This window comes from Malaclemys terrapin, chromosome 1 (genome assembly GCF_027887155.1).
Source record: "Malaclemys terrapin pileata isolate rMalTer1 chromosome 1, rMalTer1.hap1, whole genome shotgun sequence".
Classification (NCBI taxonomy): domain Eukaryota; kingdom Metazoa; phylum Chordata; order Testudines; family Emydidae; genus Malaclemys; species Malaclemys terrapin.
This window is the reverse complement of record NC_071505.1, coordinates 86,150,002-86,177,311: the sequence shown is the minus strand read 5'-3', so window position 1 is coordinate 86,177,311 and position 27,310 is coordinate 86,150,002. Positions and strand designations below refer to the sequence as shown.

The 27,310-nt window shown below is 42.4% G+C and overlaps 1 protein-coding gene across 2 annotated transcripts in view; it reads right to left on the bottom strand.

Annotated features, from left to right (window-relative positions):
* GAS2L3 (growth arrest specific 2 like 3) overlaps nucleotides 1–26,883 on the bottom strand; it is a 32,334-nt gene extending 5,451 nt beyond the window's left edge. Inside the window, exons 1-8 of one of the 2 annotated variants that reach the window (XM_054016215.1) lie at nucleotides 26,794–26,883; nucleotides 16,471–16,518; nucleotides 13,937–14,105; nucleotides 13,116–13,234; nucleotides 10,228–10,369; nucleotides 4,700–4,763; nucleotides 3,692–3,830; nucleotides 2,042–2,149 (exon numbers count right to left, since the gene is read on the bottom strand). In XM_054016215.1, coding sequence (XP_053872190.1) covers nucleotides 2,042–2,149; nucleotides 3,692–3,830; nucleotides 4,700–4,763; nucleotides 10,228–10,369; nucleotides 13,116–13,234; nucleotides 13,937–14,105; nucleotides 16,471–16,494 — 765 coding nt within the window. In that variant the 5' untranslated portion in view covers nucleotides 16,495–16,518; nucleotides 26,794–26,883. Of the gene's footprint in view, nucleotides 1–2,041; nucleotides 2,150–3,691; nucleotides 3,831–4,699; nucleotides 4,764–10,227; nucleotides 10,370–13,115; nucleotides 13,235–13,936; nucleotides 14,106–16,470; nucleotides 16,519–17,706; nucleotides 17,817–26,793 lie in introns of those variants that run through there. The other variant, XM_054016214.1, reaches the window with a different exon arrangement.
* Nucleotides 26,884–27,310: the final 427 nt, after the last annotated feature.

Genomic DNA, 27,310 nt, shown 5'->3' with positions numbered 1-27,310 from the left:
ACATACACTCAGAGGAGAGGATGTATAGGCTTTTGTTATTTTTCCCAAAGATCTGTAGCTCTTGTGTGTTTTGAGAGTAAGAATTACCAAGGTTAAGAAATCCCTATGTTCCTTGCTTTACCTGCCACTTGGTCCCTGAGTTAAGCTATAAAGCAGAGCACCCATGGCAAAGTGGAACTCTGGGGGTGCATGCATAAGCAACTGGGGCAGATTGGGAGGTAACAGCACTGGTTTCGGAGCCTAGGGCAGATGGACAGCAGAGTACCACACTGCAAGGAAGAGTGTCAGACAGGGAGTCTGCACCCAAGAGTGTGCCTTACAGGCTCAGAGCTAGAAAACAGCGAATGGACTCTGCTCAGACCCAGCTGGCTTGGAAGGCTGGATCCATTTACAACAAACTGGAGGTACCTACTAGGCAGTCTATAACATGTACACAGTAAACTGAAATAATAAAGCAAAAATTGTTCCTGCCCACTTCTTTCCATTATAGTAATTGTATGTGTCATTTCAAACTATAGGCAGTAGGTACATCATTTTCAGACAGAAAAGTTGTTTTCACGTTGATGATGCCCCTTCAACATTTAGGCTAGCATAAGAATTTGTGAGGTTAAGGGGTAGATCAGTTACACTACTCAATAGCTCAGAAGTTGGATAGTCAAGATTCAAGGATTAATATTCTTAATTAATACTCAGTTATCTTCCTTTGCACTTCAGATTCTGACTCTGAATAGACACAATGCAGTAAGGCACTATACTTCAAACTTAAGGGATTCAGTCTAGTTGTCACTATTTACATGGCAGTGATGTTTGGGACATTATTTACACTATAAAATCATGATATCTCCTTTTAGAGAGAGTTTTTTTTATGAAATGTAAGAATTTTACGTTTATAAATTTAATATGAAAGTCATGAAGACACAAATATATAGTGATCAGTTTCTGTGTAGCTAATATTTCATGACTTCAATGCTTGTTTCCTTGTTAAACCAATATTTTTGAATTAGTACGTATGAACCAGAGTGCCAACAGCTAGGACTCGGGGGGGGGGGGGGGGGGGGGGGGGAGGAGAGAGGGGAAGGGAGAGAATGTATTAGACACCTACAGACTAGAAGATTAAACTTATTAGCCAGAGAAGTTGTCTGTCTTTTTCTCTGTCTTCCCCACCCTCCCAGACACTACCCAAATATCTGCAGTGTTCTGATAAGAATCCCAGATATTCACAGCTGCTGGAGAGTAGGAAGATGCTGGAGGTTCAACCAAGATGCTTTTGGATCAGTCTCTGGGTAGACAGTATTATATTTGAAGCTCCAACCACTCTCTAATAGTCAGAAGGGAAAAGAAGTTTTCTGCCTCTTTCTCCCTACTCCAAAGTCTCCTGGCTGCTGCACACACTACTCTATCAAATGTCAAGTATAGCAGATTGTTGTAATGCCCCACCCAGTCTATCCACACACCAGCTTCTAAGCCAGGTTTAAAAATATATATCTTTCCCCATGACCAAAACTCAAGTTCCTGCCAGTTCTGCTGGTCATAGCTTTATTCATAGAGTGAATGTCTGCCCCCATTGTAGCCCAATTACCCCTCCCTTCAAGCTGAGGTCAAGGCCATTCCACCATGCTGGCGGCGAGAGGAGCATTTTGATGGGCCACCCATGGATACTGGTCCCTTTCAGAGGTCCCTAGGATATAAAACTGTCATGATTACAGACAGGTGTCTGGATGTTCTGATGGGACATTACAACAGTTTACTGTCCTTGATTTCCAATGTTCATGTGTCTAAACATTATTCCCTCCCTGTTATGCCCCTAGGTCACCATAGTTTACCAAAGACTGCAAGAGATTCTAAGGGGAAAAAAGACTGGAGGGCCATTGCCAATGGTCCAGGGATGAATCCAGTGAGACAAAAAACATACAGATTGTACACTTTTGTTGTGCTGGACAGACATATGAACCCAAGTGAAAAAGCTCTGACCACAGGCCGGATACAGTGGAGGCAAAGCTAACAAATGAGGTGAGGAAACATTTTGAGAAACTGCACTTACTCGTATGAAGAGTATTTTATCCCCCAATCTATAACGTCCTTCAGATAAGTACTCAATCGAAAATCTATGGGAACAGCTACAGGGAAGATCTTCTGCTATGTGCTTAACCTAGATTTTAAAAAGGAAAATACCTGTTAGAAAATTGAGTTTTTTCAAAAGAATTACAAGTGTGTAGTGTTTTTTGTTTTGGGGAATAACCACTGATAGGTCATTTAACCATGGCAAAAGATTAAATATGTCCCTGTCAAAATACTTTCCCTCATTACAAGATGGCCTGAACAGATAAAACTGTCCATGGACAAGATTACTTTAATTTTTTGAGTGGCTCAGATCTGGTTCTTCTAATTTCTCATTTTATTAGAACACTTTTCCTACTTAAATTCTCTTTATTTTCTTTACCCCAATTCATTTGTCAATAGTAGTAAGGGTAGCTTCATAAAGATAGACTTTATGTCTCAGGAATTGTATCAGATGACTGGGCCTTTCTTGAATTGCTGAAATGGTTTTTAATAGGCCCAGTCTGACCCGTCTCATCAGAAGAGCAAATTGGTCAAGATTCTGTACTTGATTCAAAAACACCAGTATTCTCCAAGATAGTTGGAAATCTTCTGTAATCTTACAAAGGAAAAAAAAAAAAAAAAACGTATCCAGAAAGGAAGAAACAGAGATACAATCCAGACAATAAAAAGGAAGCCACCCACAACTTACCCTTAGTGTTGAAGAGAAATGTTCATTTTAAAAAGCAGAGAAAGGGCTTCAAAGAATGGGTACAAAATAGAAATGCAACGATGCTGCTGAGCTACAGAATTACTCACCCTTCAACACAGAAAGAAAGATAGACTGGGGGCTGGAGCATTCCAGAGAAGCAAAATTTAACAGAGTAGGCAAAATGAGATGCAGGTGTGATTATTAATTATTATTATATTTTAACAGTTTGAGGTGCGTGTGTCACAATGGATTTAGTCATCCAGTCTCAATCTATGAAGCCACAGACTATGAAGGAAATTATTTTTAAAAATTTAAATTTAAATACTCATTTTTAAGTAATTTAGAGCAGCAGTGTATCAGTCCCTTATGGCCTGTTCACAAGCTAAGTGATTCATTTCCTTTCTGCATGAAAGTCTGTTTCCTTAGGGGTGCAACTACAGAAATTTGGTCAAACATTACTCCAAGATATTTTAGCAGGTTTGTTTCTTCAGCAAGTTTTCATATTTAAAAAAAAAACCAAACCTTCATTTTGTAACATATGTTTAAAAAAGCCTATTCTTTTAATATTAAATAGTTTGGTCAAACACCACTAAATAATACCATTTAAGACTTACTCATCCAGTATGTTACATTCCCATTCAGTGTTCTCCTGTCTTCCATCAGCATAGGAAAGAAGGATGGAGAGATTTCAGTACATGCTTCCCTATGCTGAGGTGTCTGCTACGTACCCATTTAACACTCCTACTTATAGATACAAAGATGCACTATGCACACTTAGAACATGTCCATTGGAGGAGGCATATCCTTGCCCTTTCAGGGCAAGAAGGCAGATATATGCTACATAGAAATTCTTTGCATTTAATTAGCTAAATAGCACATATGCAAAATTAGGAGCTGGAGTAATTCAAAGCCCACACCGCACAAAATATGAACAATACTTACTGCTTCATGCAGTTCCCCATGGTGGCAACATGACTTTGGGGTGCTGAGAGATGTTACAGGCCCAGAGGTCATTAACAATGTCTCTTCTAACTCAATTTCGTTCTCCAGTTTTACTAGCACAGGAGGTTCAACTCCATACCTGAACACAAATACAAAGATGATAATGGGGTAAGAGGAGACATTATGAAACTAAACAAATAGAAAGGAGCCAATGAAGAAAATACATGCAAAGTATAACAACTGAATAACTGAACAGGGAAAAAAGCAGCTCATAAGAAAAGTCTGGTCAGTCCGAGAATTAATTATCTAATAAGTCAAATAATAGCATTAAGGTTAGAATTTCTCTCAGACATGCTTTAAATTGGTTAGAATCATTTTGCTGCTGTCTGGGTTCAGTTTAAATAGCAGGTACACATCCCCAGTGAATGTACCACAGTGGGGGAAAGATGGTCTTAGAGAGGCTACAGCAGAAGATAGTAAAGTTTTTGAACAATTTAAGTTATGAGGAAGTGTTAAGAAAGTTGTTCTTATTCCCAGTGGAAAACAGGAGACTGAGAAGACTTAGAGGTTTTCAAGTTATGAAATTACTGCAACAGTTGAGGCATTTTTCAAACTTAAGTTTTAAGAACAAAAGTTAAAGTTCTGCTTTTGAGGCCACTTAGGTCTCCATTCATGATCTCCCCACCTTACAAATGTAGATATCTTGGTGCTATCTATGTGCTTGATTGTGACATTTAGGCACAGCCCGTATTAAGAAGCAGTGTGGAGCTGCACCTCACTAGAAAGCATTCAGGCAGGTATTAGCAATAACAGGAAATTTTTGAAGAGTATCCTTAGTATAGGTAGGCCATAACAGCAGAGCTGTTAATTACTCTCTGAACCAAAACAGAATCTATTTTCATTGTACTAAAAGACTGCAATTTGCAAAACACTGTATGTAACCCAACACTAAAACTTTATATGCTCAACAGAATGCAATTTCTAGTTAGAAAACTACAGAGTGCATACCTCGATACAATGCGACCAATTTCCAGTAGACAGAGATACACCTGTCTTGGATCCTTGTGCAAAACTACAGAGGAAAAAATAAGTCATACTTCACGTTTGGAAAGCTTTACCAGATAAGGGGGCGGCCTGTGAACTAAGTACAGAAAATAGAAGACAGGTAGGGTTGTCTGTCACCCATTCCCTAAGTCATCTTTCCATCCTGCAAACAAGATACATAAAACACACAAGACTAAGTTTTCAATTGTGGGATATTACAAATAGCTTCAACAAGACAGAAGGTGCCTATTTGAAAATTTAACAGGTGGGTGATGGAGGCTGATATCAAGGGCCAATCAGAGGTGGGAGTCGACATCTCGATAGTGAATGAGAGAAGATGGATAGGGTGGGATAGGTTGTGAAGACCTTGAAAGTGAAGACAAGTAGCTTTATGCCTAGATCACAAACAGAAGTCTCAAGCTTTATAGATAATGTTCACTAGCAATCAAGATGTTTGGCTTGATATCAGAGTGAGCAAGCTGGACAGAGCATCCAGAAACAGACTACTGCCCATGTGAATGCCATTCGGGGTCACTTAATTCGCTACCTCCATAACCTCCTACCCATTCTAGGAGTTGTTGCTACAACATGTCTCTTGGACAGGAATGGGTAATTGCCAAATCACAAAAGCAGTCATTCCCATTTCACCCATCAACAAGAGCTTGAAAGCTTGCCTGGGCAAGGGGGGGGAATTGGGGTGAGAAGACTTGCAGCCTCCCAAAGGCACACAAAGTTGGCATTTATGCCGCATAGCCAGTTTCTGAAAACAGCAATAAACAGATTTCAAAATACTTTTAGCTACAAACAAAACAACACAGCATTAGGAAATCCTGACTGCTGATCCCAAGGAAATTAAACATATTTTAAGTATTTGTTTCAGAGTGCAGTTAATGAGTTTAGGCTCTTCAGTTTATACAGAGAGTGAACTGAGGATATACACAATCTCAAGGGTGGCTCTATGTTTTTTGCCGCCCCAAGCATGGCATGCAGGTGGCTTTCGGCGGCGCGCCTGCAGGAGGTCCGCTGGTAACGCGGATTCGGCGACATGCCTGCAGGAGGTCCACCAGTCCTGTGGCTCCAGCATAGCCGCCGCCAAATTGCCGCTGAAGCCGCGGGAAAGGCGGACCTCCCACAGGCATTCCGCCGAAGGCTCCCTGACTGCCGCCCCCTGCAGCTTGCCGCCCCAGGCACGTGCTTGGTACACTAGTGCCTGGAGCCGCCCCTGCACAATCTACTTCCATTACACATTTTTTTCTCCTACTTGCACCACTGAAGACTGAAATACAGCAATAAATTTAATATTTTAGATTAGATAGATGGATAGGATTTCTAGCAATTTCATTCTAATTTAGTAGAAAAATGGTCTAGTAAAGAACAGGAATGGGCACCTCCAACTGGTAGCAATGAGAATTTCAAAGACTAGTTAGCCAATAAAAAAAGAGTAAGCAGTGACAGAGGCCATTTAAGTGACAAACATTAGCAGTGTGTAATAACAGGGTTTTTTTAATTAAATAAATAAAATCACCCTTACTGTATATGCAAACTACATTTTTAGTCACTATTGCAAGTTTTAATGTACACTGCAAATATAGGTAATTTTGCATGTTCTTCTGACAGGCAAAGAATTTTGCAATATTTAAAGAGTACCCGAGTTGCCACAGAAAGGCTTGTGCTTGTTTGTTTCTATTTAAAAAGCAAGTGATGCAAAAACAATTAATTATCTTACAATGAATAATCAACTTTTCTTAATGAGCAGTCAAAGATTTCATGCCATCTGGAAGATCAGTCCAGCAGCTGCTGGTAACAAAGTACAGGCTGAACACTAGAGGCATAAGCTCAATTTGCAATCTTTGTTTTCATAACCATCTAGTTAGAGGGGGGGAAAGTAAGGGGTTGAGAATCATATAGGGTAGATCCTGAGGTGAACGTTAATTACTAACAGACTGTTGTAACTTCAGGCACAAAATCCTGACGTAGCTCTTTAATTTAGCCATCATGCGTGTACTATTCTGAGCACTTTATACAGCAAGAACGAGATCTAATATTGAACAAAGGATATTTTTGTGTTTTAAAAATTTCCACGTGGTCTCTTGGCACTTTAAAATAATGCGGGTCTCTCTTTCAATTACCATATATATTCGATTATAAGCTGGTTCTGTTTATAAGCCGACCCACCAAGATGGATAAGTAAAAATGGAAAATGTTTATAACCCGTTCATAAGCCGACCCTATAATTCAGGGGTCAGCAAACTCTGGCTCCCGGGCCATCAGGATAAGCCGCTGGTGGGCCGAGATGGTTTGTTTACCTCGAGGGTCCGCAGTCACGGAGGTAAACCTAAGTAAACAAAGTGTCCCGGCGCGCCAGCTGCTTACCCTGATGGACCAGGACAGCAACTGATGGGGAAATTTGGGGGCGGGGAGGGGAGAAGCTGAGAGTCAGGGGAGTAACCCCTGTGACCACCCCCCACATGACCCCACCTCTAGCCCAGGACCCCCACACTCTCCCCATCCCATCCCTTCCCACCTTATCTGGGGAGGATGTCTCTGGCTTGGCTGGAGCTGCTCCGGCAGGCTGGGCAGCATGGCCGCAGCCTGCTCTGGCGGGCCAAACCAGGCGGCGCAGCTGCAGCACATTCCAGTGGGCTGGGCCGCAGTGTGCTCCAGCGGGTTGGGCAGCGTGGCCACAGCCTGCTCTGGGGGGCCGGGGCCGAGCGGCATGGCTGCAGCCTGCCAGCCCCGGAGGCTGGGGGGGAGAGCAGCGTGGCCAGAAGCAGAGAGAATCTGGCCCTGCCTCTTCCCTTTTGTCTCTGCTGGCTGTGCTGCCTCTCCTTGCTCCCTCTCTTGAGGGGAGGGGCTGTGTCCCACCTCTCCCTCTCTATACCTGTTCATAAACTGACCCCCTTCTCTGGCGCTTCCCTTTTTTACTAAAAAAAATTCGGCTTATGAAGAGTATATACAGTACTCTGTTTCGGGGTTTTTTTGCTATGCAGAAAATGTGGCATTTCACTGCACTCCTTTTATTTTTTTTCTCCCACAATGCAACTTTTCAGAAGCTTCAAAGGCACTATTCAGTCAGATTACTCAATGCAGCCATAAGCAACTGATCCTGCAAAGCTTCTGTCACATAAACAGTCCTATCAAAGTCCCAATCACTACTTATACAATTATTACTGTCTCACACAAGTATGGCTTTAAGAGCACCTCAATGCCAAGTGGCAGCACCTGCCAGTTCTGTCAGCAACTCCTATCAGGCCTGACAACTCACTACACCTAACACACTGCTTTCATAGTATTTATCCAAAAGCATCTTGTGAGGTATCAAATGAAAGCTGGTGACATACTGGTCATTAAAATTGTAAAATTGATGTATTAAGATTATATGAGGAATTATGTATATGTACTGATATTATGCTTTAAAGTCTGTAACCAAACAAAGGGAGAACCAGGTTTCTTCCAGACAGGAAGAAGGTAGTTCTCGCTCTATGAAATGTAAATTAAGTATGGTAAAGTCAATACAAAAGGAACTCCATTTGCCTGTAAAGTGAACAGGAAAAATAGGTTGATGGGGGAGGAATGTGAACTCAACATGGTGTCGGCATGCCAGAGAAAAAGCATCTTATCTGGGGGTGCACTTCAGAAGGATACATTTCAAAGGACATAGGGATAAAATCTGGGTCCTGATTAGGACTGAAAACTAGTAAACCCTGCAGAAAATCTTAGGTGAGAGACTGGTTTAGACAAGGATTATAACCAGTTAAGCTCTACTCCAGGGGTCAGCAACATTTGGCACGCGGCTCACCAGGGTAAGCACCCTGGCAGGCAGGTCCAGTTTTATTTACCTGCTGACGCGGCAGGTTCGGCTGATCGCAGCCCACACTGGCCACAGTTCGCCGTCCTGGGCCAATGGGGGTGGTGAGAAGCCGCGGCCAGCACATTGCTCAGCGTCAGCAGGTGCTTACCCTGGCGAGCCGCGTGCCAAATGTTGCCGACCCCTGCTCTACTCTCTAGAAAATGTATTATACTTGGTTTCTCATAGACTCATAGACTTTAAGGTCAGAAGGGACCATTATGATCATCTAGTCTGACCCCCTGCATGCTGCAGGCCATAAAACCGTCCCTACCCCTTCCCTGGACTCTGCTGTTGAAGTCCCCAATCCTGTTTTAGGTGACTTCAATCGGCAGAGACCCTCCTGCTAGAGATCCCTGCCCCATGCTGCGGAGGAAGGCGAAAAACCTCCAGAGGCTCGGCCAATCTGCCCTGGAGGAAAATTCCTTCCCGACCCCAAAAATGGCGATCAGTCAGACCCCGAGCATATAGGCAAGAGTCACCAGCCTGACCCCTGTCAGCCATTATACGATTTACCTACCATTGTTTGGTTTTCCTTGACTACTATGTTTTACCATTAAACCATTCCCTCCATAAATTTATCTAACTTAATCTTAAAACCAGACAGGTCCGTCGCCCCCACCGTTTCCCTCGGAAGGCCGTTCCAATATTTCACCCCTCTGACGGTCAAAAACCTTCGTCTAATTTCAAGCCTGAACTTCCCCACGGCCAGTTTATATCCATTCGTTCTCGTATCCACATTAGTACTAAGCTGGAATAATTCTTCTCCCTCCCTTGTATTAATCCCTCTAATATATTTAAAGATAGCAATCATATCCCCCCTCAGCCTTCGCTTTGTCAGACTAAACAACCCAAGCTCCTCTAGTCTCTTTTCATACGACAGGTTTTCCATTCCTCTGATCATCCTAGTGGCCCTTCTCTGCACCCGTTCCAGTTTGAGTTCATCTTTTTTAAACATGGGAGACCAGAACTGCACACAGTACTCCAAGTGAGGTCTCACCAGCGCCTTGTACAACGGGAGCAGGACCTCCTTATCCCTACTAGATATACCTCGCCTAATGCATCCCAAGACAGCATTGGCTTTTTTCACCGCCACGTCGCATTGTCGACTCATAGTCATCCTGCGGTCTACGAGGATGTACCCATTTCTGTTTCCATTATTCTTACTCAATACTCACTTGAATCTGTGAATCTCTGTTCTTGCTTAATAAACGTATTCGTTTTAACCATAAACAGATTATAATTCAGTGTTATAGAGGACCTGATCTTGAGGTGTAACCTTCTAGCTGTGTGTGCACTATCTTTTTGGGGACAACTTAACTTGGTAATTACTGTGAGTGTCTAGCGCCCAGGCTGGACACTACAGGGGGATGCTTCATGGAGCTCGGAGATGGGGGTACACTAAGTGTTACTCTGCAAGGCAAAATAAGTGCTGGCAGAGACCTGAGGCATGCGTTTGGGTGGCTATCTGAATGAGTGTCGGGGAACTGACACACAATTTAGCACCAGCAAATCTCTCTATAGCTGAGGCAGAGGGGTGAGTCACAATCCTGGGCACCCCAAGAAAGTGTCACAGTAAGGGTCAGGATTGGGCCCATAGAGTTTTCTATCCCCACAAAATAACTTTACAAACAGGGATAATTACCTAAACCTTCAGATTCAAAGAGATAAGTCTCATCAACTCCAATGCACCTACACCAGTTAAGGAAGTTGGCTGTATTATCTCTAGCAAAGAAGGATCCTGATGGTGCATTCTTCTTACATGGGACACGTCTCATAGGAAAATTCTGGCAAAAAATATTTCAAAAATTAATGTACATATGCTGTGCGCACAGATACATAAGTGACATTTTGAAACACATTTTCATAAGATCAAATAAGAATATCACATTTAAAGTACAACAATGGTGGCCGGCTAATAACTATTATTATTTTTTTATATTTGATGTAACCTACATGCATATCTGGAATGCAGACGAAGCTTTCCCCATTTGATGGCTACAGCAATGTCAGATATAGGCCTTCAAAGAGCAAGTTGTTATTCTTGTACATGGTCTAAGAAGACAGTGTGTGTATGGTTACTCTGTTGAAGTCAGGAATCAAGGTAAGGGAAAAGAAATCTTCCATTGTAACTCTGCATCCTGGGATGCAGTAGTGTGGCCTCTCCTGGAGCAGTCTCTGCCACTGATCTCCACCAGCTCACAGCACATGGGGAAGTTTAGTTGGTGGATCTACAGTCCTGGTTCCACTGGCTCCACCCTCAAACTCCGTGTACAAAGCGGTGAACAGATTACTCTTCGTGCATATCTCTACAGTGCACAGGGGGTGTGGACTAGCTACATGGATGACACAATCCTTCCACCCCATCCCCCAAAATATAGTGAAACTGCACTGGCTATTGCATTCAGGCACTTTTCAAGTCCTTTCATAAGTAGATGGGTGTGGTATGGGAGGGAGGGAGGAAGGGGGTAGAGTTTCCTTTAGAAAGTAGTGACTTGCTTTCAGTTTTTTCTAAACCAGTTTAACAACTTTGGGGATATACGTGAGGCATCTTCTCTCTTCCCTTCACAGCCAATGATCTTCATCATTCACGGATGTCCCTTATAAATAGGGCCCTACCAAATTCACAGCCATGAAAAACGTGCCAGGGACTGTGAAATCTGGTCTCCCCCATGAAATCTGTCTATTTTAGGGGGGTCACGGTATTGCCATGCTGCCTTCAAAGCTGGGCAGCTGGAGAGCGGTGGCTGCTGGCCAGGTGCCCAGCTCAGAATGCAGCATCACAGCCAGCAGCAGCGCAGAAGTAAGGGTGGCATGGTATGGTATTGCCACCCTTACTTCTGTGCTGCTGGTGGCAGCATTGCCTTTAGAGCTGGGTGCCTGGTCAGCAGCTGCTGCTCTCCAGATGCCCAGTTCTGAAGGCAACACAGAAATAAGGGTGGCAACACCATAACCTCCTACAATAGCCTTGCAACCCTCCCCATGATCCTCTTTTGCCACCCTTACTTTGAATTTAAGGGTGGAGGGATAGCTCAGTGGTTTGAGTATTGGCCTGCTAAACCCAGGGTTGTGAGCCACTTAGGGATCTGGGGCAAAAATCAGTATTTGGTCCTGCTAGTGAAGGCAGGGGGCTGGACTCAATGACCTTTTGGGGTCCCTTCCAGTTCTATGAGATAAATATAATATATGGAGATATACCTATTATTTGAAACTGTGAAATTCAAGATTTGTAAAATGCTAGGACCATGAAATTTACCAAAATGGACAGTGAATTTGGTAGGGCCCTACTTATAAATATACAACATGGTGCTCTGTGAAAGTTGCTCCCTTTTTACTATCAAAGACCTCCCTCAAGAAGAATTTTAGCAGTTAGTTACTGATATTTAGCCTTAATATACTAGCTATATAATTAAAAATGTAGGCCTTCCTGATAGCTTCTACCAATTGGTAGAAAACACTTACAGTACTATTCCCCTTTATCAAACTAACTTTCTTTTTTATATTAGTATTCTGTGTTTGTAGAAGCTAACTAGTGCTGCCATCACATGATTAACTGGCTTCTATAAAACAAAACAACACCACTGATTAGTTCTATTTATATGTAGTTCTAGCAAAAACAGCTCTAGGCTGTTGGACTGCAACAGACTCTATGTTGGAGGTTAGAAGAATAAAGACTAATTCCTTCCAAGTCATTTCCTTTACACCCATTTTTCTGTCAGTGCTGGACATTGACATCAGGTTTTTTGTTTTGTTTCAGTTATGTAATATATGAAAGGTGTAGTCCCCTGTTTCTTGTGCTGCTTCCATCCTCCCCCACCCAAAAATTTAAGTTGTGGGACCAGTGATTCAGCCACTTCTTTCTCAGAGGGAACTAATAAAACATGAAATGTCCTACCAATATTTTTGATATATGAAAGCACTATTCTAAACATTCTCTCTACCTTCTGTACATCTCAATCACACATTGCATGTGCTAATGTTTGCACATGTGTAAGGGTCAAGTCATGTCTCAAAATCTTCAAATCCTTCTATTTTGTATAAATTGTGAGTTTATCCACTCTCATTTCTGCCATATTTTATTCCCAATAGTGGTGCCTAAACAGGTCTCCCATACATATTTTGTTTTAGGTATTTTTAGTGGCTGTTCAGAGTGCAGCACGTTCTAGTCTAGTGATCAATTTCTGATACAAAATTTGCATAAAGTGTCAACGGGTTTCCTGTTTCTCCTACCCAGGTAGTCCTCCCCACCATACACACACAACCAATAGGAATCATTCTTGAGGGGTCAGACCATAAGGTCCTTAAACAGGCCTTCCACCAGCACACCTTCTATTGAAGTGAGGACTTTAGGATTTGACACACAATGAATAGCCATCTCATTTGTAGCTAGTTATTTGATCTATTAAGACATCACGTTTCTTCTTATTTCCAAGTACAATGCATACAGAGTGCAATTTTGTTAAATGCAGATAAAAAGTGGTTGCACGTGACGTCATGAAGTTTATCAATTACTGTAATAGTCAAACGACTCACCCTTAAGTCCTTTGAGCTACAGCATTTTTTCATTGTACTTTGAAGGACACCAACCAACTGGCAGAGTAGTACACCATTATCAAGCTCTTCCAGCAACCGTTCCGCTGCAACTTCTACCCCTGAAAATAAAAAGTGGAAAACGTTAGAATTATTCCAGAGGAAGGCAAGCTAACAGAAACTATATGCAGACAACTCAGACATGGCATTCCACCATTAAAAAGACACAAAGTTGGCCTGTTTTTGAGTACCAGTTTTTATTCCATTCAACTAAAACAACTGATGAATGGCATAAACTTTAAAAATTTATGCTTCCTTACATATTCACCATAAAAATCAACTGCCACTGAAGCAATAATATAAATGTAAGCTTTTATTAAATCTAAAAAATAGAGATACTAATTTAGAGATGTATTTGTACTGTACGTTTCCCCCTTCTCAACATCCACTGTTTCAGCCTGTATTAGTTATACCCTATAGCTTTGGATTCTAAAAAGAGAATTGGCATACATTTAAAATTAAATATGTTTATTTACCTATAAAACTATTTCTATTAAAATTCAGATAAAAATCAAATGAAATATTCATTAGACTACAGACTAGTTACTGAACAGGAAATATAAATAAGTGGTATTAAGCTAGCATTGACAGTTGTCCGCTCATAAAATATGAAACCGGAACACGCATTTTAATGCAACTTTCCTCATTACACAAGCCCAGTCTCATTCACTCGCTCTTAGCAAATTTATGAATATGAAAATTCAACACTGGCCAGGACAATGTATCTTTCAAATTCATTAGACAATGATGTATTTTAGCATTACCCAGCAATCCAGATAGCCAGATTGATAGATCTTCCTGCATAGGCACCAGTGTTGCTTCATGCCGCACAGATATCCACTGATCATACAGGCAAACATCTGCCAAGCCCGGGCCATGTCTGGGAGTCAGAGGATTTCGTGGAGTTAAAGGAATATCATCTCCAAACCACACCTAAAGAAGTTTTCAGTAAGTTAAAACAAATCGGTCTAGTACAGCGGCTCTCAAACTTTTTTTACTGGTGACCCTTTTCACATAACAAGCCTCTGAGTGCGACCCCCCTTATAAGTTAAAAGCACTTTTTTATATATTTAAAACCATTATAAATGCTGGAGACAAAGCAGGGTTTGGAGTGGAGGTTGATAGCTCGCGACTCCCCACGTAACCACCTTGCGACTCCCTGAGGGGTCCTGACCCCCAATTTGAGAACCCCTGGTCTAGTAGCTGCAACCTCCAATAATGGAATCTGATCATTTCCTCATGCAAACAATAATCAGGTAATGACATAAGAGATCTAATTTTGATTTTTAAGCCACTCATCAACCCTGCAAAGATCTATTGCAGCGGTCAGTCTTCATTCCTAAATTCAGATGCTACCAAATCTCTCTATGATTTACAGTTGTCCCCCTGAGATATATAAAAACGCTCTCAAAAGAGGTCTATTTTTTAACTGCCTTATAAATAAAGAATTAATTTATAAAACTTGTAAGAAAGTTAGTACTGGGCAGAATCCACAATATAAAAAGACAAATCTACAGCCTAAAACTAAATTTGCTGCTGGTCTCTCTCTCTTTGATCAAAGATTTCACAGGAGGTTTTTGTTTGGGAGGAAAAAAAGAACATTAAAATTCTTACAGTACAGTAGAAAATGTGTTACTGTTCAGACTTGTTTAATACAAGAACATACACTTTTTAGACACGTCTTCACCTCTTGTATTCAAGCATTCTAAAGTAATGTGCAGTGGCACTGAAAATGTTTTCTTCACTATGGGGCAGGAAGGAAGACTTCATTTGCTCACTATATCATAGCATCAATAAAAAAAGGGTATCAGTGCCAGTCTTCTAATTGTATTTTTTCCTGTGTCAACACCTGTCTCATGTTAGTAAAGAAATAAGAAATTCTGATGATATACATAAAAGCCAGCCTTGCAGAAACTTTACACCTGCAGTGCCCAATGATTGGCAGGAAAAAACAAAATGGAAAAGAGAAACAGGGGCAGATGAAAATTTGTTCTGAATTGTATCAATCTGTGCCTTTAACACCACTGTTTTCAATGGAATTCCACTGGCGTACCCAAGAGTAAAATGTTACCTTGAACTGCAAGCTCTTTGGGACAGTTTAGGTATTGGGAAAGGGGGAGAAGCAGCGAGGAAGGACTTGACCACAGAGTAAAGCAGAAAAAAGTCTGAATAGGAGGAGACAATGAAGAGAAAGGAAAAACTCAGGTTCTTCCTCTTTCTTACACCTTCTATATAGAAATCCCTCCACAGCTAGATCATTGGAATGCGACCCTGTGAGATAAGGGGACAGAAGGGTAAGCTGGGAGTAATTCATCCCATGATTCCTGGCAAACTTCCATTGGGAAATTCCTTGTGGAATTTGAAGAAAGACAATTTCCTCTCTCATGGGTTTTTCTATCAGTAACATTTTGTTAAGGGTTAGCTTAGGGAGTCAAGGAGAGTAATGGGGATGAAGAAAAAATGACTTGAAGAAAAACAAAACAAAAACACTCCCTCTCAGAGGATCTCATTCACCACACAAAATGTCATGCCTTCACCATCCCATCCCAGATAACCTAGCCCAGACACACAACTAACTGTTGATTGAGTTCATCCATAATTAGCTAGTTTGGGGGTTCTCAGACTTTTGTACTGGTGACCACTTTCACACAGCAAGCCTCTGAGTGCGACCCCCTCTTATACATTAAAAACACTTTTTTATATATTTAGCACCATTATAAATGCTGGAGGTAAAGCGGGGTTTGGGGTGGAGGCTGACAGCTCGCGACCCCACCATGTAATAACCTCGCAACCCCCTGAGGGGTCCCGACCCCCCGTTTGAGAACCCCTGAGCTAGTTGGTCCCACAAGACTTTTTAAACTTGTGGATGGACTGACTACATATTCTCTTATAGAATTAATAACTTTGCAAAACTTGAATATTAATAGTTACACAAATAAAGTCATTATATTTTAGGAACAATTACATTTGATTTAGTCTCTTACTTTGCCTTAGAAACCTTCTTAGATAACAACACTTAAGGAGAAGTGGTGTGATCTAGCAGTTGAAACAGAAAGCTAGGCTCCAGAACTTCTGGGTTATATCAGTCCTGCCACTGACTCCCTGTGTGACCTAAGGCAAGTCATTTAACCTCTGTGACTAAGTTTTCCCACCTGTAAAATGGGGATAGTAAAGATCTCACAGGGACAATTGTGAGCCTTGCAGTAATTTGTCTGCAAAGTGCCCTGTGATCCTTGCATAAAGAAAAGATAAGGTGCCATATGAAGTATCAAGCATTTTTATTATTAATATAATTTACCTGAACTGCATGCTGCATGGACATCTGTATTTATATGAATGTCTTTCCCTGGACATGGGGGAAGGAAGAGACAAAAAAAACAACCCAGCAAATTATTTTTAATGGAATCACTTCTAATTTTTACAAAAGTTAAAAAACTATTAAGTGAAAACAGTCAGATTGACTCTCTTAACACAGTTATAATCTTGACCTGAATATTTTACTACTCTACACTGTCAGAAAATAGTAAATATTACAGGACAAAATGGCAAGTTTCTTCACTTCTATTTAGCTATAAATAGTATTCGATAACTGTTCACGTGCTTCCAAGAAGGTGTCAAAGCTCTCTGACTTGTAGAAGAGGAAAAAAATGCCAAGTGTGCTATTACATCAGTTATCCAACATGTACCCAAAAAACCTTAACTTGAAGTTAAGGTTGTTGGAGTCCATTCTTATATATCACAAACATAACTGCAGAAAATCATGAGTTAAGGTTCTCTCAGTCTTTAAAGTAAAATATCATTTATAAAAAATTAGTTTCTTTACATGAAATACAAAGGAGAAGTCAAAATTCACTCAAACAGACAAAAACAAAATGTTTTTATTATTTAATATTTGAATGTGATAGGGCCTAAGAGCCCCAATCCTGAACAAGACAGCCCCTACCCCAATGTCCTTTCCAAAGAATGCCATATCCTATAATGCATTTCATATATGGTGTAATTCTATTTCATGTAGCAAAGTAATAAAATTAATCATACATGCACTTAATAAAACTGAAAGGAAAAAAATTCAAAATGTCTTTCATAGATATGATACAGAAATGTCCAACATAATTGTTGCATGAACTGTGAAATATACATTTATCTTTTGTAATTTGTCAATCACTATGGAGTAAATACCACATGTTAGGAAAAGGCATCTGTCAGACATTTCTTTAAAAAAAGAAAAAGAAAGACCTGCTTGATGATAACAGGAAAAAGTTCTAGAGAGTCACCACACAGCCAGAGTGGGATGAAAGCACATTTGTGATGTTTTGACTGTGTGTGTGTGTGTGTAAAGTCAAAGAGAAACGTAAACTTATATTTGTAACACAATTCTTTAGCTTTCTCTAAACTGTAAGTTTTACTATAGGCAGAAGTATTTCCATTTCCTAAGAAGAGTTTGTGTTGTTTCTTTCCCATCTACCCTCTCCACTACCTTGACCTTTGCATTGCACCCATTACAACATCTTTTAATAAACTTTACAAAACATACCTTAAGACCATGCAGTTACACCTACTATGAAATCAGTTTGTTTTCAGACAGAAGCTTTTCCTTTGTACCAAACTTGTCATGCTGATCAAGTAAAGATTTACCAAAGATGCCCTGAGTTGGTTATATCTGAACATGCAAGAGTTACATCGCTTTTTTATTTGCAGGAAAACAAAATAAATAGTGGGATTGTCCTATCCCTGATGTCATTTTCCTCTCTACACATTAGAGGAAAAGGGCAGAGTACATAGCAGGCATTACAAATGAGCATGTTATGCTTCCCACGAGTTATATGCCCCTGGACTATTTTCCTTTAGCATAAGAAATCCTTTGTCCCAAGAGAGAGCCCCAGTAAGAGACTTCATTGACTGTTTAAAAAAAATATGGATGGAACAGCCAGTAGAAAAGCTGCTCTCATTAAAATAAGGAGCCTCACATAATCAAACAAGAGCCTTAACGTGGCAACTGCCAGTAGAAGAACAAAAGGCGGCCTAATTCACAGGGAGTGTTCAAAACATGAACACAGTAAAATATTCACAAAGCAGCTATTAGAAGAATGTTCAGCATCTGCACTTTTGGGGAAGGCCTAACAAAACTGGTCTTTTAAAAATAAACAAATGAAGGGATTGAGGGAAATTGTGACACTTGAACTTCATGAACTTCTTTTTACATAAGTTATTTTGCAATCTTAGTTGTCAGAGGAGGGCTCCCTAAGAAGCTAAAGCTTTGCATTAACACAGTAAACATTAGAATAATGGTAGCAAGGACAAATTTTTACAATATTAATTATCCTCAAAAGGACTCATATTAGGATTACTGACTGCTAACTTAAATTCTCTCTCAAATCATCAGTTACAGGCAGATCTGGAGTTCATACTGCTGAGGAATGTAGGTTACCACAGCCCATACAGGTACAGCAGTTATGGTAAAAGATGGGTGTTGGCCTGTGTCAGGTGGATTGGCCCTTGGTCTAATACAGGGAAGGTGAATGGGGGAATTGGAATGTATAGCCCAGGGATCGGCAACCTTTGGCACGCAGCTCGCCAGGGTAAGCCCCCTGGCGGGCTGGGCCGGTTTGTTTACCTGCCGCGTCCGCAGGTTCGGCCGATCGCAGCTCCCACTGGCCACTCCAGGCCAATGGGGGCTGCAGGAAGAGGTGTGGGCCGAGGGATGTGCTGGCCACTGCTTCCCACAGTCCCCATTGGCCTGCAGCAGCGAACCGCGGACGCGGCAGGTAAACAAACCGGCCCGGCCCACCAGGGGGCTTACCCTGGAAGGCCACGTGCCAAAGGTTGCCGATCCTTGGTATAGCCTCTAATGGTCTGGTGAGTATGGGACCAGGTCTCAGATGGCCAGTGTGTAGAGATATGTGAGATGCTGTGGTCCACAGGAGGGTTGATTCATAACTAGTAAGTGGGTTAACAGACAAGTCTTCTCCCCTCTGGGATAATGGAGTTCTTTGGAATACGAGATGGGTGAGTGTCAGAATTAAGGCTGCTGCTGGAAGTTTGTTAATTTCCAGACATTCAAGTTTCTCACTTTACAGTGTTCTAGTGGAGTATTTGGTTTAAAGTGTAATTGCTTTTTAGTGTGGGTATCAGCAGTCTTAACTATCACAAGCAGGGCTTGAAAAATCTACTCCCCCGGGGTAAATAGGAATCTATGGTAGGCGATTGCCATCTTCCTTTCTAAACAAGTTGCCTTCTTTTTAAAAAGGATTAAGTCTCTAGTGCGGTTTTTTGTAGCAGAAGCCTTCAGAATGAGAATACTGTAACCAAGACAGTCAATAAATCTGCAGAAGTGGCTCCAGTCTTGCCACTGCAGATCAGATGATGAGTCAGCTGCCACTATGAAGAGTAAGTTGCCCTGAAGGGCTGCATCCCTCCCTTCACCCCCTGAAGGAGAGAGCAGTGGCTTCATCCCTTCCCCCTCCAAAGCAGGGGGCACAACCATCCCAACCCAGCATATGTGTGGGCTCCTGCCATCACCCCCCCCAGGCTGGGGAACAGTGTGTGCATTGGAAGGACAGCGGATTTCTGTCACCACTCCTGCCACCCCAGCAGAGGAGTCTGTACAGAACTAATTGTCGGGGGAGAAGCATTAATTTATTGTTGGAGGGGCCCAGCTAGGGTGATTTATTGTGGGGTGCAGACCAGGCATTAATTGATTCATTAAGGAAGGCAAGAGCTGGCAGTAATTGGAGGCATGGAGTTCAGCCAGGGGAGGCTAGGGTGATGGATCCAAGTGGAGGGAAGGGAACCTGACTACACAGGTGTGGGTGTATCTCAGGAAGAGGGTATGGCTTGGGGCACACCCTCTGCATAGGCCTCAATGGCCCAGGCAATCCCCACACACGCACTTTCGACATGCCCTCGTAAGGCAGTTCACTCCCTCTCCACACCCCACAGTGCCACCACCTGGTGCACAGCAGATCAAAGAAACAGAACCACAGGGATCCCAGTCTATATGAACCAAAGCATTTACTGCAAAAATGAATAAAAACTCAGGAGGTGCAGGTTGGGGTTTGTCTGCACTGTAACAATTAGCTCAACTTACTACAATCAAGCCAGCTACCTCAACCGAGAGTGATTAGCAGCACAGAGCGATTGGATAAGCAGAACTATGAGTTGTTGTAACTTGAGCTGCTTTATCCCCACTGCATTATAAACTCCAGTTCGCAGCACTTGACCTTCAACCCACCTCACTGTCAGGCCAGTTAGCTCAAGCTTAAAGCATCATTTAATTTGAACTAGAGATTTTGCGTGTGGAGAGGAGTTGGGGGAAAACTCGTGTTATAGGTCAAGCTAACAATGCAGTAAAGACAAGCCATTAGTGTATTGTTTCAAATGGCAATTAAATGCATTAAATAAGATGGGTAGTTCCTACTCATTAGCCCTATAAGTCATGATGTTGCAAAAGATGCTAAATTAGATACAAGCTATTCTGTAATGCAAGTTTATAAGTCTGGCCAAAGTTACACATGCTGTAATTAGAGTGACCCATAAGCAGTTCAGACATTGAGCAATACGACAAAAAAGTCAATTCAGCTCTTATTGGCATCTGAAATATAAAGGAAGTAGTCACTAATTTAGATGGAGGTGGAACCCAAAGACATTTATAAACTCATTACAAAATGTTTGTACGTAAGACTGTCTCTCTAAATATAGGTTGAAGATTTAAATATAAAGCATGCTGGGGTGGAAGATTGCAACCCCCAAGACAGTCACAAAAAGATCATTCTGAAACTGATGGAAGTTTTATATTAGTTCTGACAGTATTGTTGGAAACCACATCCCTACAAAATATCTTCATTTTAAAATAAAAACACAGCTTCTTTTCCTTCATAATGCCAATTGGTGTATATTTAATATATCCAGGATATCTTCATTATACATACTGACAATTTTGTTTTGAATGTTAGGTTCTTAAATGTATCAGAACAGATGTGATGCCTAGAGTGTGCTACTATATATTTTACTACAGCAATTATAGGTCTCCAGTTACATCATAGGAAACAAAACTTCTGCTAACTTTCAAATTGATTTCCTTGGGGAAGGGGGCCTCAAAGTATGGAATAGAGAAAGAATCCAAATTAGTCACTCAAACACCTTGAGGTGGCAAACATCTTTTCATCAGGATGTATAGCAACGGTGCTCCTTAGGGAGTCCCTTTCTGGAGCCCTAAACAATGGAGTATACAGCATTTTACAACTCCCCACTTTAATACAGAGGTGAGGCTCCTGAACTCATACAAGTCCCTTCATGACAGAGAAGTTCACTCAACTCAAGGAGCATTTCCTGCTGGAACATGTCAGCTCAGCAAGCAGCACCTCTACAGCAAAGGTATAACTGGTTCACTTGATAAGAATGTGTGTAGCCTGGGGGGACCCGTGGCTACAACATGGCCAGAGCCAAGTAACATGATTTCAGATATGTTAGGCCTGGACTGCACTGCTAAAGAAGTGTTTTTTACCTCAGGGTAACGAACGCACATGAGCTATCCTGAGGTAAAAACCACAATACTTCAATTTTACTGTGAAGTAAACAGCTCTATAGCCCTTTCGTGGGTTGACCTTAGGGAGTTTCTCTCACGGCAAAACTGAAGTGCCTGATCTTCGCTGTCGCTCCACCTCAGAATAGCTCATGCACATTAGTTACCTCAAGGTAAAATACGCACCTTTTTTAGCAGTGAGGAAAAGGCATCTCAATAGTGCTTTTCAATCATGATAAGCTACCTGATAAACACCCTTTTTACCCAGCAAGGCAGGAACTGGGAGTGCAGCCCTCAAAGTCCCAGCATGTTGCTCTTTGGGTAGGCAAAGCCTGGCCATCCTGTTATATGGCTATAGTCAGGTACCAAGGAAAAGGTTTTTAAAGACCCCTGGCAGGAGCAGGACAAATTATAATATGAAAACCTGCCTGTCTTTTACTTTGAAAATCCTTACACAACACTAGTAAAATTTCAGATGTATAAGCCTATGCCTTAAAGTCCAAAGGTACATAATACTTTACATTTATATAGACTGTCTGTATCCCAAAAGATGCCAAAATGTTTTACTAGATAAAATGCAGCCTACCATTTTTCAGCACACTGAACAACAGGAATGGGAATTTTAGCCAAGGACATTAGAGCAAACCTCATTCCTATAAAATCAGTACTGGGATCAAGTGTCCAGGTAGAGAATGCTACACCCTGATTTTAAAGGTGTCTTCCAGAAGATCCCCATGGCACTCAGCTTACAGGATCCACTTTGGAAGAGCAGAGTTGACCCTATTGGATTTGAACCTGTGGTTCCAGGGACCTGATTTATTCAAGTTTGATGATTAAGGCCCTGTGGTGAATACAGCTGACCTGCTCAGCAACAGTGATCATAATGTACTTAAATTTAACATCGGGAAAGGGAGGGGGAGGGGGAGAGAAATATCAAAGAAGTCTGCCACAGTAATACTGAACTTCAAAAAAGAGGAACTACACAAAAGTGAGGAAGCTAGTTAAACGGAAATTAAAAGCAACATTCACAAGAGTGACATGCCTGCAAGTTGCATGGAAACTTTTTAAAAACACCACAGTAGAGGCTCAAATTAAATGTATACCCCAAATTAAAAACAGTAAGTGGACCAGAAACATGCCACCGTGGCTAAGCAACAAGCTAAAAGAGGCACTTAGAGGCAAAAAGGCATCATTTAAAAACGAAGCCAAATGCTGCTGAGGAAAATAGAAATGAACAAACTCTGGCAAGTCAAATGTAAAAGTATAATTAGGCAGGCCAAAAAGGAATTTGAAGAGGAACGAGCAAAAGACACAAAAACTAACAGCAAATATATTTTTTAAGTACATCAGAAGCAGGAAGCCAAACAAACAATCAGTGGGGCCACTGGACCGTCAAGATGCTAAAGGAGCACTGAAAAAAGATAAGGCCACTGTGGAAAAGCTATGGCTTACACTACAGAGCTTACAGCAGCACAGCTGCATTGGTGCAGATGCTCTAAGCCAGAGGTGGGCAAACTATGGCCCGCGGGCGACATCCAGCCCGTGGGACTGTCCTGCTCGGCCCTTCAGCTCCCAGCTGGGGAGGCTAGCCCCCCGCCCCTCCTCTGCTGTCCTCCCTTCCCCGCAGCCACACCGCCACGCGGGCAGTGCTCTGGGCGGCGGGGCTGCACGCTCCTGCAGGGCAGCGCAGCAGCATGTCTGGCTCCGGTCAGGTGGCGTGGCTGCTCTGAGCAGCATGGTAAGGGGACAGGGAGCAGGGGGGCGGTTGAATGGGGTGGAGGGGGGGGGGGGAAAGACACCTGTCAGGGGGCAGGGGTGTGGATAGGGGTCAGGGCAGTCAGGGAGCAGGGGGCTTGGATAGGGGGTGGGGTCCCAGGGGGGTTGGCTAGGTTGGAGGTTCTGAGGGGGGCAGTCAGGGAGTGGGAAGTGGGAGAGATCGGATAGGGGGCGGAGGTCAGGCTATTTGGGGAGGCACAGCCTTCCCTACCCGGACCTCCATACAGTTTTGCAAGCCCAGAGTGGCCCTCGGGCCAAAAAGTTTGCCCACCTCTGCTCTAAGCCAATGTGAGAGAGCTCTCCTATTGACTTAATTATTCCAGCAGAGTCAGAAGCTCTCCCACTGACATAGTGCTGTCCACACTGGCACTTAGGTCAGCGTAACTTATGTCACTCCGGGGGGGTGGTTTATTCACACACACCCTGAGCAACATAGCTTAAAATCGGTATAAATTGTGTACACAGCCTAAATGAAATCTTTGCATCAGTCTTCATTCCAGAGGATGTGAAGGAGATTCCCACACCTAAGCCATTCTTTTTAAAAGACAAATCTGAGGAACGGTCCAGATTGAGCTGTTGATAGAGGATGTTTTCAAACAAATTGATAAATTAAACAATAGTAATAAGTCACCAGGACCAGATGATATTCACCCAAGAGTTCTAACAGAACTCAAATATGAAATCGCAGCAATACTAACTATGGTATGTAACCTATCACTTAAATCAGCCTCTGTACCAGATGACTGAATGATAGCTAATGTAACTCCAAATTTTTTTTAAAAAGGTCCCAGAGGTGAACCTAGCAATTACAGGCTGGTAAGTCTAACTTCAGAACCAGGCAGACTGGTTGAAACAAAATTATCAGACACATAGATGAACATGATATGTTGGGGAAGAGTCAACATGGCTTTTGTAAAGAGAGATCATGCCTCAAATCTATTAGAATTCTTTGAGGAGGTCAACAAACATATGGACGAGAGTGATCCAGTAGATATAGTGTACTTGGACTTTCAGAAAGCCTTTGACAAGGTCCCTCACCAAAGGCTCTTAAGCAAAATAAGCAGCCATGGGACAAGAGGGAAAGTCCTTGCATGGCTCAGTAGCTAGTTAAAAAAAGGAAACAAAGAGTAAGAATAAATTATCAGTTTTCACAATGGAGAGAGTTATATAGTGGGGTCCCCCAAGGATCTGTATTGGGTCCAATACTGTTCAACATATTTATAAATTATCTGGTAAAAGGGGTGAACCATAAGATAGCTAAGTGTGTAGAGGGTACAAAATTACTCAAGATGGTTAAGTCCAAAACCGACTGTGAAGAGTTACAAAGAGATCTCACAAAACTGGATGCTGGGCAACAAATGGCAGATGAAATTCAATATTGATAAATCCAAAGTAATTCACGTTGGAAAACATAATCTCAACTATACATAAAAAATGATGGGGTCTATATTAGTTATTACCACTCAAGAAAGAGCTTGGAGTCATTGTGGATAGTTCTCTGAAAACATTCGCTCAATGTGCAACAGTGGTCAAAAAAAGTCAACCAAATGAGGAACCATTAGGAAAGGGACAGAAAATAAAGACAGTAAATATCATGTCACTACATAAATCCATGGTATGCCTACATCTAGAATACTGAATGCAGTCCTGGTCGCCTCATCTCAAAAAAGATACATTAGAATTGACAAAAGTACAGAGAAGGGCAACAAAAATGACTAGGGGTATGGAACAGCTTCCAAACGAGGAGAGATTAAAAAGACTGGGACTGTTCATCTTAGAAAAGAGACAACTAAGGGGGGATACAAGTCTATAAAAACATGAATGATGTGGATAAAGTGAACAGGCAGCAGCTTTAAAAATGAACAAAAGGAAGTACTACTTCTTTACACAAGGCACAGTCAACCTGTGGAACTCATTGCCAGGGGATATTGTGAATGCAAAAAGTAAAAGTGGATTCAAAAAAGAATTAGGTAAGTTCATGGAGATCCATCAATGATTATTAGCCAAGATGTTCAGGGACGCAAACCCATGCTCTTGGGTGTCCTTAAGCCTCTGATTGCCAGCAGATGGCTCACTGAAAAATACCCCTGTTCTACTTCATTCCCAATGGATTATCAGGCCCCAGCCACTGCCAGAAGATAGAATACTGGGCTAGATGGAACATTGGTCTGAGGCAATATGGCTATTTTTATGATCTGGCAAAGTGATCTGCTGGCCCTCAGATCCAAATGTAGTCCCATTAAAGGCAATACAAATACACATTATTTAAATTTCATAGTTACGTGATGTGGTGCTGTCATTTCATTCTGAGTTGTATATACTTTCAGAGAGAGACTAGTGTTTTATAAACTGTCCTCCAGCACAAACCTACAAAATACAAAGATGTTAATAAAAAAAATTGTAATTTTAAACGTTCAAAAATCAAGAAGTGGAAAAGTTCCTATGGTAATTTCCTCTTACCACAAACTGAGATTTATGCTAGATACAGCATATAAACTGAAAAAAATATTTCTCTCATATAATTTTAGAGAATGATTATGCTGTTTAATATACACCTTAATATACAATATGGTTAAAATAGGCAAGTTACAGTTTAAATGATTCCCCTAGCTTTTCCTTTGCCTGACTTTCAAGTACTTAATATTGATTAGTAACAACCCCAGTTAGCTCAAAAGTGCACTTCATCTCATGTAGTTCTTTACATTGTACGTCAAGAGGCGTAGATCTCTTTCCACTGCCAGAGGGAGGGGCAAAGATCTTTAACAACAGGAACTGTGGGTGTATTGATCAAATCAAGAACGCTTAAAGACTCTGGGTTGGAACAAGTTCCAAGTCACATTATCTCCAAATCTGGATGATAATGATCATCATCATTGTTAGTAGCAATTTATTCGGAAGGTTAGTTTTATTTTCAATGCCAGTAAGATTCCTCGTGGAAAGAGGAGACCTGATCAATGAGAGCTGTCACAAAATCCTGCTGCTGTGGCAGTTTGACTGCAGGGCAGATGTCAGACAGAGCTCAGAGATTGTGTATCGCACTGCAACTCACACCCCAAGAGCATCCTTCATGCTTTTTTGTGCCGCATTAAAATAAATTATCCCCCACCCTTCACCACACCCCAGAAGGAGAGACGCTTACACATACACAGCTTTACAAATTCGCCGAGTGAAGTCCCCTCCCTCACCCCAGCCTGTCCCCCCCGAGTGAGCGTGTAGGGGCAACAGCTGATCTCCGGGCTGCTCCTAGAGACACCCCGGGGGTTACACGGTCTAGGGCCGAGCATACAGCGTGGTTCCCGTGTGCCGAGCTGGGGAAGTACTCACACGCAGCGGCTGCAGAACTCACGCTCCCCCGTGCAGCTGCCGGGCACGCTGCGGCCACAGGCAGAGCCCTTCCAGCCGCCGCATCCCGCAGCTCCCTGCCCTGATTCATTCGCCTCCGCCCGCCCGCACCGTTCGAAAGGCCCAATCAGGCGGAGCGAGGAGGAGCCTGGCGAGCCGGGCCCGAAGCCCTGGGTGTCGGCCACAGCCAGCCACACCCCTCCGGCAGGCGAGCCCGGCCCCATCCTCTGTAGAGCCTTCTAGGCGCAGACTCAAACCCCAGCCGCTCCCTGGCCTGGGGCGGCTGCAACAGCATCACCTGACAGCCCTTGTGCTGCTGCCTCCCAGTCCCCGGGCGAGGCTCTGTCCGGGGAGAGTGAGGAGGCGCTAAGAGGGGGAGGATGTCTGCAGGCTGCCCCCATGGGAGGGGCAGGGTCAGTGGCCCATGCACTCGGCTCTTCTGCTGCCCCCGAACGTGTTGCAGAGTCCTCCCCGTGCTGCCGAATTGTGCTTCATGGGG